The sequence below is a fragment of the Rhinolophus sinicus genome, linkage group LG18 (assembly GCF_036562045.2).
Source record: "Rhinolophus sinicus isolate RSC01 linkage group LG18, ASM3656204v1, whole genome shotgun sequence".
Classification (NCBI taxonomy): Eukaryota; Metazoa; Chordata; class Mammalia; order Chiroptera; family Rhinolophidae; genus Rhinolophus; species Rhinolophus sinicus.
The window spans coordinates 71,038-94,719 of NC_133767.1; the positions used below are offsets into that span (position 1 = coordinate 71,038).

At 55.3% G+C, this 23,682-nt stretch overlaps 2 protein-coding genes across 2 annotated transcripts in view; one reads left to right on the top strand and one right to left on the bottom strand.

Moving 5' to 3' along the window:
* Nucleotides 1-23,682, top strand: part of NSMCE1 (NSE1 homolog, SMC5-SMC6 complex component) — a 150,876-nt gene that overhangs the window by 59,905 nt on the left and 67,289 nt on the right. The window lies entirely within an intron of this gene.
* Nucleotides 706-5,501, bottom strand: LG18H16orf82 (linkage group 18 C16orf82 homolog). The gene is made up of 2 exons (XM_074323024.1): nt 5,414-5,501; nt 706-3,498 (listed from the first exon to the last, which is right to left on the bottom strand). The coding sequence occupies exons 1-2, from the start codon at nt 5,499-5,501 to the stop codon at nt 2,636-2,638; spliced, it is 951 nt and encodes a 316-aa protein (XP_074179125.1). The 3' UTR covers nt 706-2,635.

The window sequence follows — 23,682 nt, forward strand, 5'->3', positions numbered from 1 at the left end:
CTAGAGAGCCCTTTCAATACATATGAAACAACAGTTCTAAGTGATAGTAAAGCACCATGTCTTGGTTTAACTGGCAGTGTTTTTTCTTTCTTTGTGGCACATCACGATGTGCCCTACAATCAATGGGATTTTAGGTTTGCTAAAATAAGTTCCCCGTGGATCCTGGGAGGCAGCTTTTGCCACGGCCACCGTTAGCTCCCTTAGGGGTATTTCGCCCCTCTGCGGAGCCCACGGGTGTGGGGGAGCTGGCTGGCACCATCCTGGGGCTCCCTACTCCGATGCCCTTCTGTGCCCCAGGATAGTTCTTCCTGCAGCTCCTGGTTCAGGGCTGCTCAGCACAGCTGCTAGTGTTAGGATCAACGCTGGCGCCACAGGGGCCTGAGGGATCCTCAGGGTGTAACAGAGAGAGCAGCTCCCCAGGCCCCTGCAGGGAAGTCAAGTGAAATTCCTGCAAGGAAGATGCAGACAGCTGGTGTCTCTTCTGCTCTGTCTGCCTTACGGTGGGGGAGGGCCCTGGGTGTGGCTCTGTCTTAGGCAGCAGCTCTGTCTGTGGGGCCAGACTTGGCAGAGGGCAAAGGCGAGGGGCAGGTCTGCTAACCCCAGGCCCTGCCGTCACCCACTCTGACCAGACCAGTCAGGGCGGGCCGGGTGGTGCTGCAGCAACAAGCACCCCTCATGGGTGCGCTCCCTGGCTCGTAACCACAAGGCTTTCATCCTCCCTCCCAGGCTCCTCCTCACTTAGGGACCCTGGTGGACAGAGCCCCTACCACCTGGACACCCCAAGTTGCCCACTCAGAAGTGACGTCATGGCTAAAGCAAGTGGAAGAGGAAATGCAGTCCTCCCAGTCAGGAGACTGCCCACAGCCCACCGCTGTCACGTGGAGCAACCCGCTTCCGGCCACACCCTTGCTGTGATCACCCCTCAGCAGCCACACTCCGCCCCTCAGTCCCCATGTCCCGGTCATGGCCCTTCTGAGTGAGGCTCCATTTGCCTCTGAGTCTCTGGGCCCGCGTCTGTCCTCCTGGGGCCCCTCTTGTGTCGCCTGCCACTCATTTCCAGGCCTGAGTGGCCTGCCGGGCTGTGAGCTGTCACTCCACTGGACGGTCACTCATCGTGGGTGCGGTGCAGGGCAGAAACCACAGTGCCCATTTTATAGAAGAGTGAGGAAAGGGAGGAAGCAAACGTTTCGTGCCCACTGCTCCCCGGGACCCAGTGCGCACTTTTTATACTCGGCACAGCCATCCTATCTGTGTATGAGACAGGTTATTGTTCCCATTTTCCAGATGAGAACACTCAGGCTTGGGAAGTTTAAGGGTTTTACCCCAGACCACCATCCTAGCAGCAACAGAGTTGGTCACGAAGCCCTACTCTATCCATGGGTCATCACCACCTTTCTGGCCCCCGTCATTGTAACCTGGATCAGGCCACGCACACAGACTCACACCCGTGTGGCCTCTCCAGTCACCTTTATTGTTTTCTGTGCTCCCTCCACTTGCCTTCTGGTGCCCGGTGGATGTCTTTGTGAGTATCCTGGCCTCTGTCCGCCGCGGACACCCCCTGTCTGGGTGGTCTGCCCAGAGAAGGGCTTGGCTGTCCTGAGAAGGAGCAGGGCCCAGGCTGCCATTCCCCGCCCGTCCACGGTGCACTCATTAGATGGCCCACCGTTCTCCCATCACACCCATTCTTGGCTGGGTTGGTCTCTGTCACCATTAAGCATTTGTCATAGCGTTGTCCTGCCATAGAAAGCACTGTCCCATCTGTCCCCACGAAGGATGATTCCTGGTGTGCTTCTTGTCTTTCTGCCGCTGAGATCCGCACACACATGAAGAGGGCCGGGGACAGTGCTCAAAAGGAAAGTGTAAAGCAGCCTTGGCCGAGCTCCCCAGGGACAGAGACCGCTTGGCACAGGCATCGTGCGTGTCCTCTAGATGCTGCCGCTCTCGTGTGCAGTGTGTGTTACAGGGCGGGGCCAGGACCTGTCCCTGGCACGTGGCTCCTCCTGTCACGGACGGTCCGAGGGAGTGGTGGTGGTTTCTTCTGACTCATCATGGTTGGTACTGGTTGGAGATGGTGTTCATCACTTGGGGTGGTGAAATCATGGAGAATTCGAACTTCAGATGGCTCTTAACAGAGTTGGCACTTGTCACTGATATCCTGGTCCTGACTGATGAGTTCTGACCCAGGTGATGACAGTGCGGCAGTTCTCAGTGCAGATGGTTTTGTGCTCAATGGGTCCTGAGGGGATGGCTCGTCAGTGGTGTGAGCATAGGGCTGATGTTATTGCCACTGGTGGTTTTGACACAGGTGAACCCAGCACTGGTGACCTTGACAGAGCGGTTCTTCCCACCCAGGGTTCACCATCGACGGTCTCAGCCATTGCTAATCCTCATTGCAGGTGACGCGTGTCATCAAGAGTCCCAGCTCCCGTCGACACTCCTGCCGCTGGTTGTTGCTACAGATGGAGCTGTTTTCACAGATGGTTTTGACACAGTCAGTGTGTGCTTTTAAAAGGCCTTTCCTACTTGTTTTTCCAAAACCACTCTGGGTTTGCTGGATCTTCACGTGTGCGTTTTTCGAGGACCTTCTCATTAAGACACGTGCCTCTAGGCCGGCTGCTCCCCCTTGGTGACCTGGTCACTGGCTGTCACGTTGTCCCCAGCCTTGCCCTCCTGAAGAATGGTGTGGCTCTGTGGCCCGCTTGCCATCTTGCTGTCCACCCTGATGCTCTGGCAGCTGCTGGCCTGGCTGGAGGGAAGGCTGCCCAGGGAACTGACCAGCCCGCTGCTCACCTGGTAGGTGAGGAAGCTGCTGCCCGGGCTGAGGAGCTGGACGCTGCTCAGGCTGCTGGCCCTGCTGCCGCCGGTGCTGCCGCCGGTGTTGTCGCCGGTGCTGCCGCCAGGCAGGCTGCTGTTGCTTTTCCCCTCCAGTCTGCTGGGTGCTGTCGGCCTGGCTGGGAGGGTGGGTGCCGCCGGCCTGGGTGCTGGGTCTTCTGTTCAACCTCACGATTTGACTACTGCCCACCAGGCTGAGCTCGCTGTTCTCCTCATCCCCTGCGTATCCGCTGCTCAGCTGGCTGATGTCACTGCCCTTCTCCAGGCGGGAGTGTCGCATGCTCCTCACGTTGCTCTCACTGCTCCAGGCATTTCCCAGGTTACTGCTGGAGACTGTCAGGGGCTCCTGAGGTGCTTGTGCGTCATGTCCTGGCCACACGGGTGACTGGGGCTCTAAGCCCGGTGACTGTAGGCTTGCATCTTGGCCCTGAGTACTCCGGGCAGAAGAGTCCCCTTCTCTACCCTGGAGGAAAGTGGGCCACTGAATTGGATTATCCAGAAGGAGAAAGCTCTGGGAGGCTCCTGGGTGTCGGCTGTGTTTGTCTGGGCACACGAGGCTCAATTCATAAGGCTCCCTTGCAGAACAGAGCGCTCTGATTGGCCGGCCTGGTTCCCGTGGCGACGGGGCTTGTGAGGCGGCTGGCCGGGGTGGGTGACTGAACAGTGCTGTCCTTCACCAGTCACACCGGTGGCTGGGCCTGGAGTAGGGCAGAATAGGGGCCTGTGGCCTCTGCTTGGCCCCGTCAGGGGACCTGGGCTGCCATCCCAGCTGAGCCCCCTCAGCGCTGCGTTTCTTTAATGTCACTTCCCTTCTGAGCCTCCTGCTCCTTGCCCAGGCAGCTGTAAGGACTGCGGAGAACGTCACAGTCAGGAGTTTAACCTAAATCCCTTGCCGAACCTCCATGGCCCTGCCTGGTCCCACGTCACACCCTATGTTTTCCTCAACTTGATGCCCAGTCCTGCTGGCTGCTTATTCTGAGTTCTTCCCGGCCCCAGGGCCCTTGCACGGCTATTCCCACCACGTGGACTGCTCTCCCCTCAGGCCCTTGGCCGCAGGTGTCAGCTTGAGTTCCTCACGAAGCCTTCCTTGGTCTCCCCTAGAAGGTCCCTCTATTATTCTTTACTTCACTCGCTCATTTATCAGTCTTTTGGTATTGATTACAATGATTTCTGTGGATTGGTTTCCTCTTGCCGGCTCCCTCTGCTAGAATGCCAACTCTGTGAGGGTAGAGATTCTGACTTCTCATTCTCCGCTCTGCCCCCAGTGCCCAGCGCAGGGCTCTACACACAGTAGGTGCTCGTAAGCCTTTCACGGGATGCCTAATGATCTTTATTAGGAACCCCTTTCCCAGGGCTTGGGGCTGTTCTCTCTGCTGACATCTCTTTTGCTGCCAAAATTGTGATCCTTTTGCGTGAAAAGCTGTGTGACTCTCTGTCCCCACAGGGACTGACAGGGCAGGGATGGGCATGGTGGCTTAGTGGTGATGCAGAGGAGGGGTGTGGTGGGGAACGGGTGTAGCTTTGGGCACTGGCAGGAGTGAGGCAGTAGGCTAGGGCTCAGCCTGGCTCTGCCCGGCACAGATACGAAACAGGGCTGGTGCCCAGTGCTGGGGGCTCCAGGCGAGCCAACGGGGACTCCTTCCCGGCCTCCCATGCCACCTGCCCCTGCACCCTGCACTATGGGCCCGAGGAATGCAGTGAACACCTGGGGCGGGTCCAGAGCCAATGGTCCCTTTCCTCTCCAGCACACATCACGCCGGGATCAGTGGCCTGTGACTTGGCCCAGCACCCTCTCTCTGGAGGTTCCTGGGGGTCTTGGAAGGCGCCCATGGGAGCTGCTGCTCTTTGGATCCCTGCTTCTCATTCCTGCCTGTACCTGAGAAGTCACCTGAGGGCAGTGCCCTTACCCTGTCCCTGCCCAGGCTGGGGTGGGGGCAGAAGCTGCTCTGCCCGGGTGCTGTTTCTTGGCCCCTCAGGAGAGCAGTACCCGGGGCTAGAGGCCCCAGAGCCACGGCAGCCCAGCAGTCCGGGAAAGGGGGGAGGTGTTTCATGCACAGGTTCCTTTCTCATGGCGACCAGGCACCAGGCCACCTCTCGGATTCTAGTCAGTGCCTGGAGGAGGCTCCAGTGTTGCTGAATGAGTAGATGCAAAGCCTGCAGACTCAGGAGGACACAGAAAGCTCAACAGCTTTGATTGCTGTTATTCTGTTTTGATGTAAAGGCTGATTGTCAGCAGGGTAATTTTGGGGGGATCAAATGAGAGAGCAGAGTGACGTCTTACCCAGGGGCTGAGTCCGAAAATGGGGACGTTGGGTGGCATTTTGGTGGTCAGGTGGGAGTCATGGCAGAGGAAGCTTTGGAGAGCAGCCCTCGCTCATTAAGTCGCAACTTCAGAGGAGGGAACTGAGACTCGGCAAGAGGAGAGAGACTTTCTACAGCTGCCCAGTCTTCCGACTCCCAGTCTGGCCTGACTGAGGGGGCCCGGGAACTACAGGCTTGCAGATGGGGACGGGCTCTCTCAGATGGGAGGCACCGCTGGGGCTGGGAAGCCAGTGGTCTTGGAGCATGAGAGGAAGGCTACCTGTGTCACCAAAGGGCAGGGCGGATGCTCCCAGAGACAGGGTGGGGGTGTGGCGGGAGGGGCTCATGTCTGCCGGCGGCTTCAGCATCGGGAACTCTGGAGCCTCAGTTTCTCTGTTTGTTACAGGAGGCAATGCTGTCAACTTCACTGGGCTTTTGCCGTAATGAGCCGTCTGGGGCTCCCACGTAGCGGTTCTCACATATGTCTTTATTATTATGAACTGTCACTTTTGCATTAGGTGATACCATGCGAGGCTGAAGCCTGGGAAGCAATGGCCCTAAGGCCTGGCCAAGTGGGTGGTGGGCTGGGATCTGTTCTTCCCGCTGCGCTAGGTCACGGAGAGCCTGCGGGAGGGCTTTGAGAAGTTTCTGGTGGAATTGCCCCGTTCTCTGCTTTGTTTCTGTCCGTGGCCCCTGTGTGTTGGACTCGGGTACTTTGCTCACGGCTTGTCCCCCTGCCTGCCTGAGTGGGGGAGGGTCTGACCAGGTCACTTTGTGTCTCCAGGGCTGGGACTGGGCCGGCCAGGTGAGGCAGATCCTGTCTGTAGATACAGTGTTGGTATTTTGTTCACGGTAGACATTTTTGCATTAATTTCTATTTTTAATATTGCATTACAATATAATTCACCCCGAGTCATGCGTTTTGGGCGCTCTGCGAGATTTCCCCCTGAGCTGAGTGCCTAACGTGCTGCACCCTGGTCCCAGCTCTGTCCAGACAGTGCCTGTCACCCATTTACTCTCAGTACAGATTTGTAGAATGAATGATGCCCTGTTATGTGTCAAGACTCATTGGCTGAGTCCCCAGGGAAGAGACTGCCTTCCAGTGGGTGTCCAGGCTCTTCGCCTCTGAAGGAGCAGGAGCCCCAAACTGTGTTTCTGTCACTAGGCTCCGGGTTTTGGGGACAGCTGAGCATTTCTGATGCTGGTGAGCTAAAAGAATAAGGCGTGTCCCTTCCAGGACCTGATTGTGGAAGTTAGAACTCAGATGTCTACAGGTGATTGATGGGCGAGTGGGAGGTATGCGAGAAAGGCGCTGGGCTCCGAAAACCTAAGCAGAAGTTCATCCTGTCAATACAGACCACGGCACGGGGCCCTCTCCTGGATGTTTCTTGGATTTAAAAGGCACATCGGGCTGTACTGACAGCTGTTAGCACTGTGACATCTGGCTGTACAATGACACTGCCTCCTTTCGCCCGCCGAGCCCCTGGGCTGGGCAGCCACGTTCTGCTGTCACACCTCTGCTGCTCCACTTCAATGAAACAGCAGGTGTTGCCTCTGCCTTTGTCTTTATTTCCCTCCAAAGCTGCTGTTTCATCAAGATGCATTCTTATAATTAAGGTGGGAGCGAGAAATAACCTCCTATATAATTTGACATGGTAAAATTATCGATACCTTTTCGAGCCTCAGCTTTAAATCTTAGCCACCAATGACTCCCCTATTAACAGGTCTAATTAAATCCATTTTTCAGAACATCTTGGGCAAGTTCCATTTTAGCTAAACTGTAGGCAGTTCATTTGGATTGGTCTCCGCTCCCCAGGGCTCTCCTGCAAAAGTGAGGCTGGGGTGGGCGCTTGTCTCTCCTGTCTTATGTTTATTCATTCACTCGACAAACATTTATTGAGCACCTGCTCTGTGCACTGGCATTGAAACGGGGGAGGAGAGGCCACTCTCTGTTGGGAGATAAGGAAAGTGAGTCGATGAGTGCGTGAGCCGGCCTGGGGAAAGGCTTCGGAGAGCGGTGGCCGGTGTCCTGGGGTCCTGCGGTTCATGCTTGAGTGTGAGCTCGCCTCCTGCGGGCCCCGGGGCCTTGGAAATTCATGCAGTCTCTGAACTTTCGGCAGGAATGGGTACAAAGGGATCAGTTGCAGCGTGTGTGTCCTGCGTGGGCCCCACCTTGTTTGTGCTGTGGAGTGTTGGCCAGATTGGCTGACCTCTGTGTGCCCCAGCTGTCCATCACACAGGTGACTGCTCTCCCATCCTGGACACAGCGCTGACAATGGGAGCTTTGCTAACGACGCAACATCTGACAGGTATGAAGCACTTCTGTGCCGTTGCTGTGCTAGGTGCCCGGGGTAGAGCATTAATGAAAGCGCTCACAGAATTTATCTTTTTTCAGCGATGTCCAGACACCCCGGCACTGTTTGTTGAAAGAAGTTTCTTTCCTCCACTGAGTTGCTGTGCACCTTTGTCAACAATCAGTGGCCACACTCTGTGTGGCTGCTTCTGGGTTCTCGCTTCTGTTCCACGATGATATGTCTGTCGCTCTGCCAGTGACACAGTGTCTGGGTTACCACAGCTCTTCAGTGGGTCTAAAAAGTGGGTGCTGTGATTCCTCCCACTTTGCCCTTCTTTTTCAAATTCTGGTTCCTTTGCGTTTCCACATCAATTTGAGAACAAGCGTGCCCACATCTACAAAAAATGTCTTGCTGGGATCTGACGGGATTGGCACAGAACCTGATGCCACTTTGGGGAGAATCAGTGTCTGCACATGCCGAGTCTTCTAGCCCACGAGCCCGTGTGTTGCCCCGTCTTCTGTGACTTTTTTCATCAGCGTTTTATAGCCTTCAGCATACCACCCCTGGAATATGTTGCTGGGTTGTTCCCAGGTAGTTCATTTTCCTGAGCAATTGTAAGTGGTATTTAATTTCAGTTTGTACTTGCTCTTTGCTAGTGTGTAGAAGTACAACTTATCTTTCTGCACTGATCTTGTACCCGATGACCCTATAGAAACCAGTTCTAGGAGAGTGTGTGTGAGTGTGTGAGTGAGTGTATGTGTGTGTGTGTGTGTGAGCGTGTGAGTGTATGTGTGAGACTGCATGTGTGTGTGCCTGTGTGTGTGTGTGTATGTCTAGTCCTTGGAATCTTCTGTATAAATAACCACGGCATCTGCGAATAGGGCTGGTTGTATTTCTTCCTTTCCGGAATTGGTTGTTACACCAGCGTAGGTTCTACACCCAAATGTCTGAGGGGCCGGACTTGCGGGGACTGTGTCAAGTGGGAGCCCGCACCAGTCAGAAGGGGCCGCTGCTGCCTGGCTCTGCGAATCCAGGCCTTTCGGGTGTTGAAAGAGATTTTGATGTGAGATTTTCTGACATTTAAATTTTGGTGAGTTATTCAAATATTTAAACACCCTTCAAGCCCAACAAAATACACCTGTGGGCTGGGCTGAGTTGGCACGTGTTTGTAGCCTGGCACCAACTGGGGGTTCTGTGAATGGAAGCGTCGGCTCCTGCTGCCTGGTGTCCCAGGGGCAGGGCTGTGCCTGGACGCAAGTAGTGGCTGGATTTCTAAGATGGACGAGAAGGCCCATGGAGAGGAGCACAGCATCTGGAAGAGGCCCCTGGGATTCTCCTGGCCCGGAGACATTGGCTGCATGCTTCACAAATACAGCTGTGCCTCAGGAGGAGAGCTGGGGTGTAGCTGCAGAGTAATGGGTGACAAGGGCCGATGACCACAGGGTGGAGTCGGGACTGGACAGGACAGAACCCAGGACAACTACAGGAAGGGGCTGGGTTGTCTGGGTGCCAGATGGAGATGGTGGGAGGAGCTTAGTGAGTGAGTGACAAGTACTGAGCACCTGTGATATGCTGCATAGTGTGCTGGTACCGCCCCCTCCCTGTCCTGCCCCCAACTTTGGGTGACCAAGTGAACAGTAGGAACTGAAGGGAGGAAAATGGCTTGAGGGCGAGTCTGTTACTCAGGGCTCTGGATTACAAGTGACAGAAACCCCGACTTTAGCTCACTTAAGCAAAAATGGGTGTTTACTGCTTTGCATGGCCCAGAGCTGTGGGGGTAGAGTCTGCCTTCAGGCACAGCTGGGTCTAGAAACTCAAAAGTGTCTTCAGAACAGGTCTCGGTCTGTCACCGCTGCTTCCCTCTGTGTTGCCTTTTCCTCAGCCTCTACTATGTTTTCCAGCAGCTCTGGGGTCACATCAGCTCTAATTTTGGGGTCCTGTGAGAAGACATGGTCTTTGTCCCTCAGGTCCCAGCAAAGGTTCTGGCTTTGCCCACGTGCTTGTGTCTGAACCAGCCGCAGGCCAGGAGGGGCATGGATTGAGTTGGGTGGCCAGGCCTGGGTCACATGCCCCACTGGACTTGGTGGGGAGGAGGGGGCCAGCCTCCACGAACCCCATCAACTGGGAGAGGAGGCAGTGGTTCGACAAAGAGAAATGGGACTGTTGCTCCCTGAGGGGCAGTCCCTTCCACCCTGGAGTCAAGCGGTGACGCCAGAATGGGGCCTCACAAGGGGCTGGGAAGTTGGAAATGCTGGGTGATCTGGGAGAGCTCTGCTGCTGATCCCTCCCTCTGCGCTGTTTTATTGTCCTGCGCATTCCTACCTTGTCTCCATCCACGGGAGGAGCCCACATTTGCAAGTGTCGACTCCTGACTCCCCAGAGGTTGGCGGTGTCTGTTAGGCTCTGTGCAGCGTCCACCCACCCTCTGTGGCAGCAGCCCCTTGCTTCTGCTTGGAGGGCGGCCTCCCCCGCCCCCCGCCATCACACTGAGTCCTTGCGCTCGAGGCAGACCTCTCCCCTTCTGTCTGTTCCCCGAGCTCCAGGAATGGGCCGTGACCACGGCAGGGCCAATCCACACATTCTCGAGAGCCCTTGCGTTGGCTGTTTTCAAGGGGGTCACACGAACTCGCTGAGGGCCTCACCTAGGGGCTCTTGCTGGGAGAAACGCATTTTCTTTGCGCTGAGTTGCAGAGGTGGCAGGGTGTTAGCCTAGGACCGCCGGAGGCCCCGTGCCACTGACGGGAGCAGAGGGACGTTTTCTGAGCACTTAGACCCGGCTAAGCCTGAGGCTCCTCCCTCCTAGAGTTTGGCCGGCACGAGCGCATGCATCCCGTTGGCTTCAGCCAGTGTGAGGGGAGGTTCGCGTCAGTGCACTCAGGTGTCCGTCCGCGCACACTGTCGGAGGGACGCACTTCGGTTGGCGGATGCTTGTGCCGGTCAGGGTCATGTCATACAACGTGGCAGTGGTCGGAGGGGCCGTTTTTAGGGGGAAGGTTTGTCAGCTGGCCCAGGCTTGCTAATTCTGGGACCATGAGTGGCTCAGAGCATAGCTATGTTGAGAAGGTCAGGGAATGGCCAGAGAGGTGGCGGAAGGGGAACCTAGCAGGAACTCAGGGAGAGGCGTGTCAGTGGGCCCCAGCCTGGTTTCCCGTGCAGCGACTGGGCAGCCCGTCACTGGCAAAGGAGTGACATTAATAGCCTTTTCATTCTGCCCCTTTCTCCCTCTGCCTGGGTGTCCGTATGGACAATTAGGAAAAGACAATTTAATGCTGAAGAAATTAATTGCATTTGCCAAATGGACTTGAAACACTCTGCAGGCTGTTCCCCTGTCAACATAACAGATGAAGGAACTCAGAAAATGAACTGCAGATGTTGACACAACCATCTCTGGCTGTGGAGCAACTGTGATTCTTTGGAAGCGGTGGGGGTATGGAGGTGACAGGCTTGACTGTCATGGAGAGGGACCTTTGCATCCTTGGCGCATGCTGCCTAAGGGTCATTCTGTCTCCCAGTTCTGGCTTTTGTGACACTAGCTGCTCACTGTGGAGAGCTCCCCAGGTGCCCTGCACACAGTGTAAATTATTTGTAATTTCCACATTTGTGTAAAGAAATCGTCAGCATATCCACTCCCCAGATGAGGAAACTGAGGCGCAGAGTTGGGAAGTAATTTGCTTCCACTCACCCAGCTGTGCCCCAGGCTGTTTCCTTGCTCCCCACACTGCAGTGTGCGGCCTCTGGGTCCCATGGGTGGATCCTGTCCCAGCCGTGTGCGTTACGCCTGGGGAGGTACACACGTGTGACTGGAGAAGATGCCAGGCTCTGGGGTGGCTTTTCAGGGGTCGGGTCATGGCTCTGATGCTGCCTGGGCCGCTGGCGACAATTCACGGATCACCCACGTCACCTCTCTGAACCTCCATTGCTTCATCTATAAGACGGAGAAAAGCACGTGGACTTTCCTAGACCCGGGAGGATTAGAGGAGCTCAGGTCTGGGGCCGCTTCACCGCTGAGCAGGAGGGGCCGGTTGGTTCAGAAGGGACCCAGCGCGGCCTGCGTGGCTCTGATTACTTTCCGCAAATGCTCACCCCCCCATCCCTGATACAAGCTTGGCATGAACTTGTTTTGGTGACTGGCAGCGTGGGAACCCTGATCCCAGGGCTTCAGAGGCGGCACATATTTCTGCTCGCGACTCGGGGGTCTCTGACTTGCTGTGGAAACACATTTCCCCAATAACCACAGCCCCTTGATCCTGGGCCTCAGCCTGACATTCCCGGAACCCAGCTGCCTAAGCAGCCTGCAGCTCTGCTTTCGGCCACTGACAGGGGAGGCAGCAGCTCCCAGGTCCACTGACACAAGACAGGTTAGTGGAGAGGGGGGCTTGTCTGCTCAGCATCTTTTGGGGGGGCCCACCCTTCTCCCACCCTTGCTTCATGGGAACCACTGCAGTAGCCTTCTAACTAGTCTCCTGGATCCCACCTTTGCCCCTACAGTTTACCACCCAACAGAAAGAAGGAGCCTTAAAACCTGTCTTTTCAGGCCACTCCTTTGCTGTCCCCTCTGTTGGCCTGCCACAGTGCCGAGAATAAAACCCCAGCTCCTTAGCATGGGCCACAGGACCCGACGTGATTTGGCCCGTGGCTGGCTCACTTCCAGACCTTGTTTCCTTCCGCTGCTCCCCACAGTATTGCTTAAAAATCACAGCTGACCTGCCGAAGAGGTGGGCCCAGGAGCCCCCAGCCCCTTTGTTTCAGTCCTCTGGCAAATGCCCCTGACTTCCTCGGCCTGGGGGATTTCCAGGGGGAGCAGTCCTGTGGGGTCACTGTCCTGGAGGTGACAGGGTGTAGGCATTCAGGGTTGGATAATTGTGTCCCCCATCATCACAGGGTAACGAGCTGCACCCAGAGAGGTCCCCTTTCCCCTGGGGGCTCTGGGCTGCACTGTCTCACCCAGGAGGCAGAGCGCTGGACGGGGCTCAGGGCTTCCAAGAGTCTGTGCATGTCCCTTCCTCCCAGCTCACAATGAGCTGCTTCTGGTTCTGTCCAGTCTTTATGAAGCTACCACTTATTATCTTTATAATAACAGCAAGATATGGGTTTTGAGCCCCTGCTCGCTGCTGGACAGTGGCCCGCCAGCCTTGTCCGCCCGTGCGGGCCAGTGGAACCGCCCTGCTCCATCCATCAGCCTTCCACACTCATCTCCTGTGGAGACTGTCGGCTCCAGTGTTACAATCACAGCAACATTAGAATAACAACTTAAAACCAATCATTTTTATGGGGACACACACAGTGTAAAAGGACCTGCCTATCTGAGGACACATATAACACCAACAGCTATTGCTCCATAAAGCTGTCAGTTGGAGAAACATCTCGGGACTCCTGGACACCATCGCCCACGTTTAACCAGAGAGAGGGAGAGAGCGGACTTTGCAAATCATTTTTCATGGAGGCTTGGAAAAAAACAGTGAGAACCCGATTCCATAGGGAGCCAGTGGGTTGAGCTGAATGACTCAGGCCTGGCCCCGAGCGGTTCTGAAATTATGTCTCCTGAAATTATGGGGGGCATGGTGGTGTTTCTCAGGAAGGGGCCTGAGCACTGGGGTACCCAGCACGTGTGGCCTGGCTGGCTGCCTTGGGTCCCATTCCAGGTTCCACACCCCTTATGAGACCCTTCGCTGAAGTTTTGTCAGCAAGATTCCTACCGGGAAGCATTCCCAGGGAACATAATAGGGAGCGAGGACGTGAGATGGAAGGAAGAAAGCCAGGCAAGCTTGGCCCAATGCAGGGAGCCCCAGCTCAGTTCCCCAGGGGACCACTGGGGACAAGTCGATGACACCCCATGGGACCAGGTTAGGGAAAGGCAGCTGGACTGTTTATTCCCTGACACGCACTCAGCAGTTACGGGCTTCCCAGGGGCAGGGGCTGTATAACCCCCAGCTGCTCTTGGCTCAGCACACACACGGGCAAAGTGGGGGGCACCCCCCCAGTAGAGGCGCAGGTGCTGGCTGTGGGGTGAAAGCTCTCTGCGAGCTGGTGTGTGTGAAGATGGTAACGGGGATGGAAGGGTGACGCATCAGGACGCCAGCACCTGCCACGTGTCCCCGGGCAGTGCTTGCATCCAGTGTCAACAGCGGGTCTCTGTGCTTCAGCTCCACTTGGCGTCGGGGGCAGGTGGTCAGAGCTGCGACTTCCTGGGCTGGGGGACCCTTGACTAGTCACTGGGAGGACTTTGTCACCTCCAGAGAGCCGGGTGTTCCTGGTCCTCAGAGCCTCCTGGGCGTGTGTTGGACGTGTGAAGATGCAGAGGTCACCCACCAGCACTCACGTGAGAACCAGCTCTTGGGAGACAAATGCAGCAGGCAAGTCGGGATCGTCAGGACACCTGACCGGACACACGCTGGGACCAGGAGACGTAAGAGCTGCAGCAGCTCTCCTGGAAACCAAGCCACCGACACAACTAAAACCTTGACTTGTAAGATGGAGCAGCTCTGCTAGCCTACAGCACGGTGGGAGCAGCTCCACTAACCCATGGCACGGTGGGAGCGATTCTGCTAGCCCATGGCATGGTGCATCAAAGGCCACTTTCGCATAGAAAAGATGTCCTTTTGGACAGCCAGCTAAGTGCCAGAGCACAGGATTTGGACAGCCAGCTAAGTGCCTGAGCACAGGATTTGGACAGCCAGCTAAGTGCCAGAGCACAGAATTTGGACAGCCAGCTAAGTGCCAGAGCACAAGATTTGGCGAGGGCAATGCCCTCACTCACCCCCTATATCGGGTTTCATTGTGCAGTGCACACCCTGTACAACTGTACGTAGCAGCCTTGAGCTTTTAGCTGACTGGGCTCAGAACTACTAGCAAGGATATGCCCAGTATGCACTTCATGAGGGTGGAGGACAGGTCCCTGGCACCAAATACAGCGTTTGCTGCAAAGAAGGCATTCAGAAAGTACTTGTCGAAGACATGAAGGAAAGAATTTAAATGCCTTATAGATTGCCTGGCATATCACAGTCTGTACATGTTTGCCGAGGGCCACAAGTCCCACGTGTACTTCCTGGTACCACACAGGGACAGGCAGCTCGGTGTCCAGGCCTCCGCAGGCCCCCTGCATGCAGATCCCCTTTCTTCACGGACTAGCTGTGGTTTGGGCGAGTTCCTTCCACTCTCTGTGCCTGTTTCGCCGTCGACATCACGGGGGCAGTCAGAGGGTCTGCTGTCAAAGGGCTGTTACAGGGCCCCAGGAGTCAGGACATGAAATGCTCAGCACAGGGCTTGGCACGTGCTGCTGCCTTGTCATTACCATCACTGGCGGTGACAGCCCCTGACACTTGGTGCTGGCCAGCCCTTCCTGGGGAACTGTGTTGCCTTCTGGGTGTCACTTTCTAAACGAGAGAATGACAGCTGCCTTGTCTATGAGAGCTACACAGGAACGTCTCAATAAATCGTTGCTGAATGAATGAAGTCCCACAGAAATCACAGAAAGCTTGTGCAGAGAGGGCTCATTCAGTTTGGACAAGAGGATTCTCAGTGAGCTCTTCATGTGTTCCTTTCGTCTATTCATTGTGGCGTAAACTTTATGCCTCGAGTAGCTCACTAATTGAAGAAGCTCCCGTTCACTCCCAGTGATTGGCGGGGAGAGACGTACAGCCCCAGGGAGGAGCTCTTATTGCATCGGCACCATTTGCACAACCCATTCCTCCAGTGATTGGTTCAGAGGCATGTGACTTACTTTGGGCCAATGAGATGAGAGAGGATGTTGGCTGGAGGTTTCTGGAAGGAGCGACCTAGAGAACCAAGCCTGGCTGCCTGCACCCTTGTGAGAGGAAGCTCCTGGGAAGATCCCAGAGCCCCCTGGTCTCCACCGGGGGTCCAGCCTTGGCCTGGAGCCGTCTCCGTGGTGGGCAGGGAGGCCGGTGGACTGACTATCGTGGGTGACATTGTCTAGCTCCTGGGTCACCCACCGCTGAAGCCGCTGTCTCTCTTCCTCTGTCAGTCATGACCCAAGGAAGTCCTGTTAGTGTTTTAGCCACACTGAGTTGGTTTTCTGTTACTGCTAGATGGAGCTTAGCTGATACGCAGACTCTTGACCCTTTTTCCAGCCTGCTCCTTACGGCGTAAACTCTACCTTGAGTTCATCAGGGCTCAGTGTTTTGAAGCTGAAAAGCCTCGTTTCTTGCATCTCATTTCTTGCTTCGGTCCCTTGAGTCCACAGTGGATGACTAGAAAGCAGGGTTGGGGGAAGGGAGGGGAGAAAAAGTGTCCAGGACATTCAGGGGCGAAACATGAGAGAAGATCTCAGAATACTGGCTGCACATGGTGTGTGTGCCGCACGCGCACTGAGACTTCGCTGCGCTGTTTGATTTAATTTTCCACCTCCTGGCAGTTTGCTGTGATCTTCCTCGTTCACAGGGAAGGAAACGGAGGCCCCGACGGCTTGTCGCCGCTGGCCGGTAGGTGAGGCCTCTAGGAGGTAGTGAGGTCACGGGAGGGGCGCCCATGATGGCTTAGCACCCTTGTAAGAAGAGGAGGGGACCCGGCTTCTCTCTGTCTGTGCCAGGCAGGGACACACAAGAAGACGGCCATTTGAAAACCAGGCAGAGGGCTCACACCAGACACCAGAGCTGCGGCTCCTTGATACTGGACTTCGAGCCTCCAGAGCCACAAGAAACAAATGCTGCGGTTTAAGCCCCAGTCTGACTGGGGTCAGGAGGGCGGTGCGCCCGGGAATCCCGATGGGTATTGCTGAGCGGACACAGACTCCACAGCCTGCACCGTGCTGGCTGCTGGGGACTGAAGGAGCGACCCCCTGCCTGCCCTTGGAAACCCACCGGGCGGAGAGGAAGCGGCACATGAAACAGCTCATCACACAAATACCCGACTGCTTGGAAGGAACCGTACAGGGTGCTATGGAGCATCAAAATAGGGCACCCCCCCAATTTTGGGGGTCAGTATAGGCTGCTCTGGATGAATAGGAAGCAGGCTGGTGTATTGATAAGCTTATTAACACAAGTTATTGTCTGTGTTTGATTATAAATGCAAAGTTACGCAGGCAGTGATACAGCCCGTCCTGAGCAGCAATGTGAGCCGGGCTCGGCCTGGGGGCCCCAGCTGGAGCCCAGCCGCCGACCGACATTTCTGACTCAGAGAAAATCACTGCACTGTGCCTTGCTTTCTCCTCGTAAAAAATGATAAGTAACAGTGCTGATCTCCCAGTTGGATGAGTTGTAATGTTTTTCATTTTCTAGGTGGGGGATCGAGGCTCAGTGGGGCTAAATAACTTCCTGAGATCCCAGGCCCAGGAGGCCGTCCTCGCCTGCCTTCCCCATAAACTCCCGTCAGTGCCTGTTTCACAGACTCACCTCGCCCCTCGTCTGTTGCTCTAATGTGTATAACAACGCAGCCACAATTCACTTTTCTGCTGCTTCAGCCAGTCACCTTGTGATACTTGTGATTTCTGAGAGCAAAATGCCACCTGGATTTCCGTCTCCTGCCTGAGCCCGAGGGGAATGTGGCCTCCTGCTTGCTGGCTGGCTTCTCTCCCAGGCCTGTGCCGCCCGGTACTCAGCAAAATGGGTTTGTGATTTAGTGGCAGAGAAGGTAAGCTCTAAATAATGATCAGAAAGTTAAAATATAGAGGTAGAATGTTGCTTTAGTTTTTATAGGTTTTAAATAATTTCGCCTCCTCTCCTGAAGGATTTAGCATAACTCAGTGAGAAAATTGCATTCTGACCCTGCGGCTGCTGTGATGTGACTGAACTGCAATGAGCAGGAGTGTCTCCTGCTGACAGCCATGCGATCAGGGAGGCGTGCCCCTGGGGCGTGTCCTGGTTTCCCCAGGCCCCTGGGTCTCATCTGGGCGGCAGGCCAGGCCGGCTGGCACAGCTGGGCAAGAGACAGCGGTGAGCAAGGAGGACGCAGAGACCGTACGCCTGTGGGAAAACACACTGGATCAGAGCAGCCGGGGAAGCCTGACTTCACTCCCTCTTCTGTGCTCCCGCAGCACTGCCACCTCCCCAGGCGGTTAGATCCCCCCTCACCACTTACATGGGGTGTGAGTGATGACGGCGTCAGGCGGCCGTGCACAGAAAACCTCACACGGGCTGAAAGAATTTGGGGCTTATGTAGTGGTTTGTTGATTTTTGCAAGGAGAACAATGTGCGTCTCTCCTGGGCTGGTGCACAGCTCAGACCTGCCACCAAGGCCCCAGGCTCGGCGGTAACCCTACGCAGTGCCACCGAGCGGTTTCTGAGTTACAGGCAGGAGTGAGGATTGACTTGGTTAGTATACGTGAAGCCCTCGCTACGCAGCAAATGCTGTCTGAGTGCTTTCTCGGTTGAGGACGGCTGAGGATGTTTCCAGTGGCAAATGGAAAAATGTCAAGTATTGACTCGGAGCTGCCTCTGTAAGGCTGTGTCCTGGGGCCTTGGAGGACCCCGAGCTACTCATCGGGGGTGAGGGGGCACGTTGTGTCTGGTAGTCGTGGGGTCTCGGTGCACGTTGGGAGGAAATGATGTCCCAAGTGGTCAGGAAGGACCACAGGGTGAGTCCAGGTCACGATTTAGGGGAAGCCAAGGTCAAACCTCTTCAGGGCCGAGGAACCCGCATGATTCTGAAGCAGAGGACAGGTGAAGAGCCTCATTGGGCCCCACTGTCCCAGGACGAGCAGGTGAAGCCAGGTGCCAAGACGCTTGACAGGGATGGTGCCAAGCCTTGTGTTGGTTTCCAGTGGCTGCCAGCTGTGTGGTGGGTGAAGGGCCAGAACAGGAGACGGTCAGTAGCTTGTGAACACATGGGATCTCCCAGGTCCGGTGTCACATGCAGCTGGAGAAAGAAATGACAGCGATGGCTGCAGGGTTCAGTCAGGGCAGCAGAGCCTCTGCCCGGGTCTCCTGCTCAGCACCCACTTCTCCATCTTCTAAAACAGTGCCCTGATTTTCCTTTGTGAAATCACCTTTCTCACTCTAAATTCTGTTGGTTCATGTGAGGCCAACGCTCCTTTCTCATGGTCCTGAGAGTTGGTGAGTGGCCCATGCATGACCGATCGGCGCATGCCACCCACCCTGGCTGCAGTGATTGGCTCAGGGACAGGCATGTGTGTGGCCTGAGTCAGGCCAGTGGGGGCCAGTGCGGGGCGTTCGACGGTCATGCTGGAAGTGAGTTTCCCTCGGGGTTTCCGAGCAGCAGGAGAGAGTGGAGACCTACAGGCAGACACACGACACTGACACCGCGCTGGTGTCTGCACACAGCCAGGCTTGCAGCAGCTTCCGAGTTCTGTGAGCCACTACGTTCCCCTTAATCCATGAAGCCATTTCAAGGTGGTTTCTTTCCAGTACAACTGGGAGAACCTTCACAGACCTCTGGGTTTCTGCTTCTACCCTCTGCTCTCCCTGGGGCTCACTTTTGATTCCTTGCCCTCCCCCCAAAAAAACGTTGTAAATGGACTGTTATGGAAGCTGTTTTCCTGTTTCCGTTTTCAAGTTGGGTGTTCCCTATGTCCCCCTCCTTTCCTAATTCCTTATCCTGTCCTTGGTGGAGATGGTGGCCTTTGTGACTCTGAGAACCCTTAATTCCTGCCTTCGATGTCACACACTGGTGATCGCACACCAGTGTCGAGGGCTGCGTGCTGCATGCGCCACACACCGGTCTCACTTAATTCTCGTGAGTCCTGGATCGGGGTTTTCCTGTGCCCGTTTTACAGATGCAAGGAAGGGACTTGGCCCAGATCCCAGACTGAGCAGGAGGCAGAGGGCACAGGCATTCAGGGAAGATCACACAGACAGAGGGGCTATGAGTGTAGCCGGGTCCCCCATTCAGGGCAGTTACTTGCAAGCGGTAAGCAGGAGAGGGCAGAGAAGTACCCTCAGCACAACTTTCCTCCCCTGGGACCCCAGGCCCAGCCTGGGGCAGGGTCGTCAGGAGGTCCTGCCACCCCCACCACCCACACAACTCTGTCCGCCAGCTGGGCTGCAAACAGCGTTCCCACCGCGAGGAAAAAAATTCAAGGGCCGTCATCATGATTCATCACTGGCCTCCCGGGCTTTCAGGGTTGTCCTCTTTACAAGAAGCCAATTTATTTTTTATTCAAAATCCATACGAAACAATTGAACAATAAAACTGTCAGCTTCACTGTCTCTTTCAGCTGAGAACATGGGCACCTCCTGAATTGAGCCTCCTCCCGGTCCCCCACCTTCCCCCTCCCTTTCTTCCCCCTCTCCTCCCCACTCCCTGCCATAAATGTTTTTTGAGCACCTACTAGATGCCAGGACTTGTGCGAAGTGCACATTTTCCCTCCACATATAATTCCCTTCAGAGATTTACTTTTAAGGCATTTTCGTTCCCGAATGTGGCTTTCATACTTCACAGGGGTTTCAAGTCAGTGACCTTTAAAAGAAGATGCTTAGAGAGAGGTCTGGAGACCAGCTCTGTGACTCATAAACTCTGTGACGTTGGACAGGGACATGCATCTCTGCTTTGAAATGTCTGCATCTGAAAATGGTCATGATATTCCCTGAGTTGTACCCGTTTCTGGAAAGTTCTCTTAAGAGAAGGTCTCTGTCTTGGTTTCCATTCTGCACCAGTGCCTAGAGCAGAGTCTGGCACCAGTAGTGGTCAATGCAGTTTTGGAGAATGAATGACTGCATGAACACAGCAGGTCTGGATTAGGACTCTCGTTCCGAAAGTCAAGGGATGCCCAACCCGGAGCCACAGGGTTCCATAGCAGAGGCTGGAGCTGTATCAGCAGAGTTTTAAATCACAGGGGTGTAGGACCCGGGCTGGGAAACTGACCTGGGACTGAGCTGGGCTCGCTGAGCTTGGGCGGGTGTGTTTGTGTGTATGTGTGTGTCGGGGGTGTGGGGTGGGGTGGCTGCTGACCTGCCAGCTGGGGTGGGGGTTCTCTCTGGAGATAAGTGAAGGTCACGTCTCTGTGCCGGCCTGCCTTCACCCACACCTGGAAACATGAGACCCTGTACCCCTGCTGAGCCCTGCCAGCTGTGTTAATGGTCGCATGTCATCTGGCGATTTGGTACCTTATTGGTGCCACCTCGCCAGCCCTTGGACTGCGGCTAAAGGGCAAGGGGAGCTCTGGGGGAGGCTGACGCTTGCAACCCTGCCAGATGGGGTCCCTGGTGGTGACAGGGTTCAATCTCAGCTTTATTGCTATTATGTCCTCACTCCGAGGTGGGTGCGGGGTCGTAGTGTCCAAGGTCCTGGGAGGAGTAGGCGAGCCGACACCCACTAAGCCCAGCGCGTCCCCACCACCCAGCACATGGTGAGCCCTGACCTATGACATAGTCTTCCTGCACAGGCCGTGTGCAGGCGAGGGCTGTGTGACGTCCAGCTCCCCACCTGCCCACTGGGCTGGGCAAGGTCCTTGGTTGCCTTGTGCCTCAGTTTTCCTGTCTGTAAGATGGGACAACATTAGTGGAGAGCTGCTACACTTGTTTTGACAGGTCAATGAGTTAACTCTAGAGGGAGCTTGGGACAGGGCCTCACACATTGCATGTGCCAGGGAAGGGCTTCTGGGTTACGAAGGTCCCCTCCAGTCCCTTCAGCAGCACTCCATCTCTTTGGCAGGGATGCTGTTTCTATAGTTACGCCATGTCTGATATCCCTCTGTGATGGGGGTGGGATGATAGACGTCCAGTCATCGTGGTGGACAGATAGCGGCCCTTCATCCTGGGAACCTGTGGATATGTCACCTTATGTGGCAGAAGGGACTTTGTGGTTGGGATTAATCTACACTTGGGGTAGGAGATTGTCTGCATTACTAGCGGGGGTGGGGGCTGATGTAATCACAGGGGTACTCAGAGAGGGACGCAGGGGGGTCAGGGTCAGAGAAGGCAAAGTGGCCACAAAAGCAGAGGACAGAAGTAGTTGAAGCTGTTAAGCTGCTGTCCTTGAAAACGAAGGAAATACCCACCACGTGCCAGCCACTGGGTGCGAGGGATGTAGCTTTTGTTTTTCGAGCTTAACTTCTGATGGGAAGAGCCAGACAATGGATGTGCAAAGAGGTAAGTGTGTACATAGGGACGCTTTAGATTTCAGGAAGTGTTGTGGAGAGAGGGGTGAGGCACTAAGCATGACTGAAGGACACAGCTGTCTGGGGGGCATTTGAGCTGGTGGGGCTGGTGCAGCTCGGCGGGGCAGGCCGCCAGCGGGGGCTGTCACAGCCCTAACCAGTTCCTGTCAGGGCCACTGTCCAGGACCCAGCCCGTCGCTGCCTGCCGGCTCTATGCCAAGCCGAGCAGCCAGCGGCTGTTGGAGTGTGGGCTCCTGAAATCTGCCTCTGTGCCAGCAGCCTGGGACCCGTGGCCTCTAGGTCAGGGAGCCGGTGGTGCTCAGCCTGGGAGGGCGGGGGGGAGCTCTGGCTGATGAGCTGTCAAATGAGGTAGCCAGGCTTTGGGGAAACATTCTGGACCCGGTGGAGAGTGGGGGGGGGTGGGGAGCAGGAGGTCCACGAGGCCCAGACCTCACCTCCCCAAAAGACTGAGAGGTGCACCCATCATGGGGGCTTCAAACGAGCACTCTGTGTCCAGACGCCCTAAGCTCAAACCCCACCTCTGCCATTAAGCCATTTACTGCCTCGGTTTCCTGATCTGGAAAATGGGGGCGATAACAGGGCCTACTCCCCAGGTTGTCATAGGGTTTATTTATTTATTTTTTTTAATTTGTACTTCTTAACCCTTTTAACCCCTTTATCTTTTTTTTTTTTAAGATTTTATTGGGGAAGGGGAACAGGACTTTATTGGGGAACAATGGTCAAATTGTTGTCCTTTCAATCTTAGTTGTGGAGGGTTCTGTTCAGCTTCAAGTTGTTGTTCTTTCAGTCTTAGTTGTGGAGGGCACAGCTCAGCTCCAGGTCCAGTTGCCGTTGCTAGTTGCAGGGGGCACAGCCCACCATCCCTTGCGGGAGTCGAACCGGCAACCTTGTGGTTGAGAGGACAAGCTCCAACCAACTGAGCCATCTGGGAGCTCAGCGGCAGCTCAGCTCAAGGTGCCATGTTCAATTTTAGTTGCAGGGGGCAGAGCCCACCATCCCTTGCGGGACTCGAGGAATTGAACTGGCAACCTTGTGGTTGAGAGGACAAGCTCCAACCAACAACTGAGCCATCTGGGAGCTCAGCGGCAGCTCAGCTCAAGGTGCCGTGTTCAATTTTAGTTGCAGGGGGCAGAGCCCACCATCCCTTGCGGGACTCGAGGAATTGAACTGCCATGGCAACCTTGTGGTTGAGAGCCCACTGGCCCATGTGGGAATCGAACCGGCAGCCTTCGGAGTTAGGAGTACGGAGCTCTAACCGCCTGAGCCACCAGGCCGGCCCCTGTCATAGGGTTTAAATGTGTCACTATTCACGAAGCACTGTGGTTGTGCTCCCCGTCTGGCCCATACCTACTAAGTGCTCGTGTGCACGTGTGCAGACAGACAGACACATATTCTCCTGAAAGAAACATGATTTAAATTTCTGACATCATATCCAAATAAGGCATATACACCATTATATTCAGACATCCACACACGGCTTGAAAACAATCATTTATTCTCAAACTTTGAATGTGTGTCCCATACCTGGACCTCACTACCCATAGGGAACACGGAATTGGGCATATTTCAGGACTCTCATAATTGTGTTATGAAAAGTCTGATGATATTCCTTTTCCTTTTCTTTTCCTGAGGGTGCTAACATGTTAATGTGTTCACTAGAGGTGTGTCAGGACTCTTGTGAGATTGTCAGGGCATTCTTTTATTTTTAATATGTCTAGAGTCTCAGAATGGCGGGGCTCAGCTTTGGGAGGTGGCACGTGGTAGGGAGGGGGTGGCAGCCAACCCCAGCCCCAGCCTGACTCTCTTCTCACTCCCACGGGAAGCCATTGCTTCCGAGCAGCGCCACTCCCTCCGCTGTGCTTCTCAGTCTTGAACAATTTCCCCACTTGTCATGCCACCTGCTGTCCTGTTAGTCATGTCGCAGCCGGAACGGTGTGGCAAAAACAATTACTGCTGACATTGTCACATTGTCATGGCATTTGTTACCCCACCTCTTCCCAACACTTCCCATGGGGTCACCTGTTGTTTCTCACCCGCCCCCTCCCCTTGCTCTCCCAAACCTGGTCTCAGGAACTTGGAGAAGTGGACAGCCAGCCTCCAGGGGCGGGACAGACACCAGGGGCATCAGCCCTACTTTGCCCAGCCTGCCCAGCGGCCCAAATCAATATCACCCACCTGCCCGCCAGGTCCAGACTAGCCCCATCTGTGGAAGATTCTAGGGTT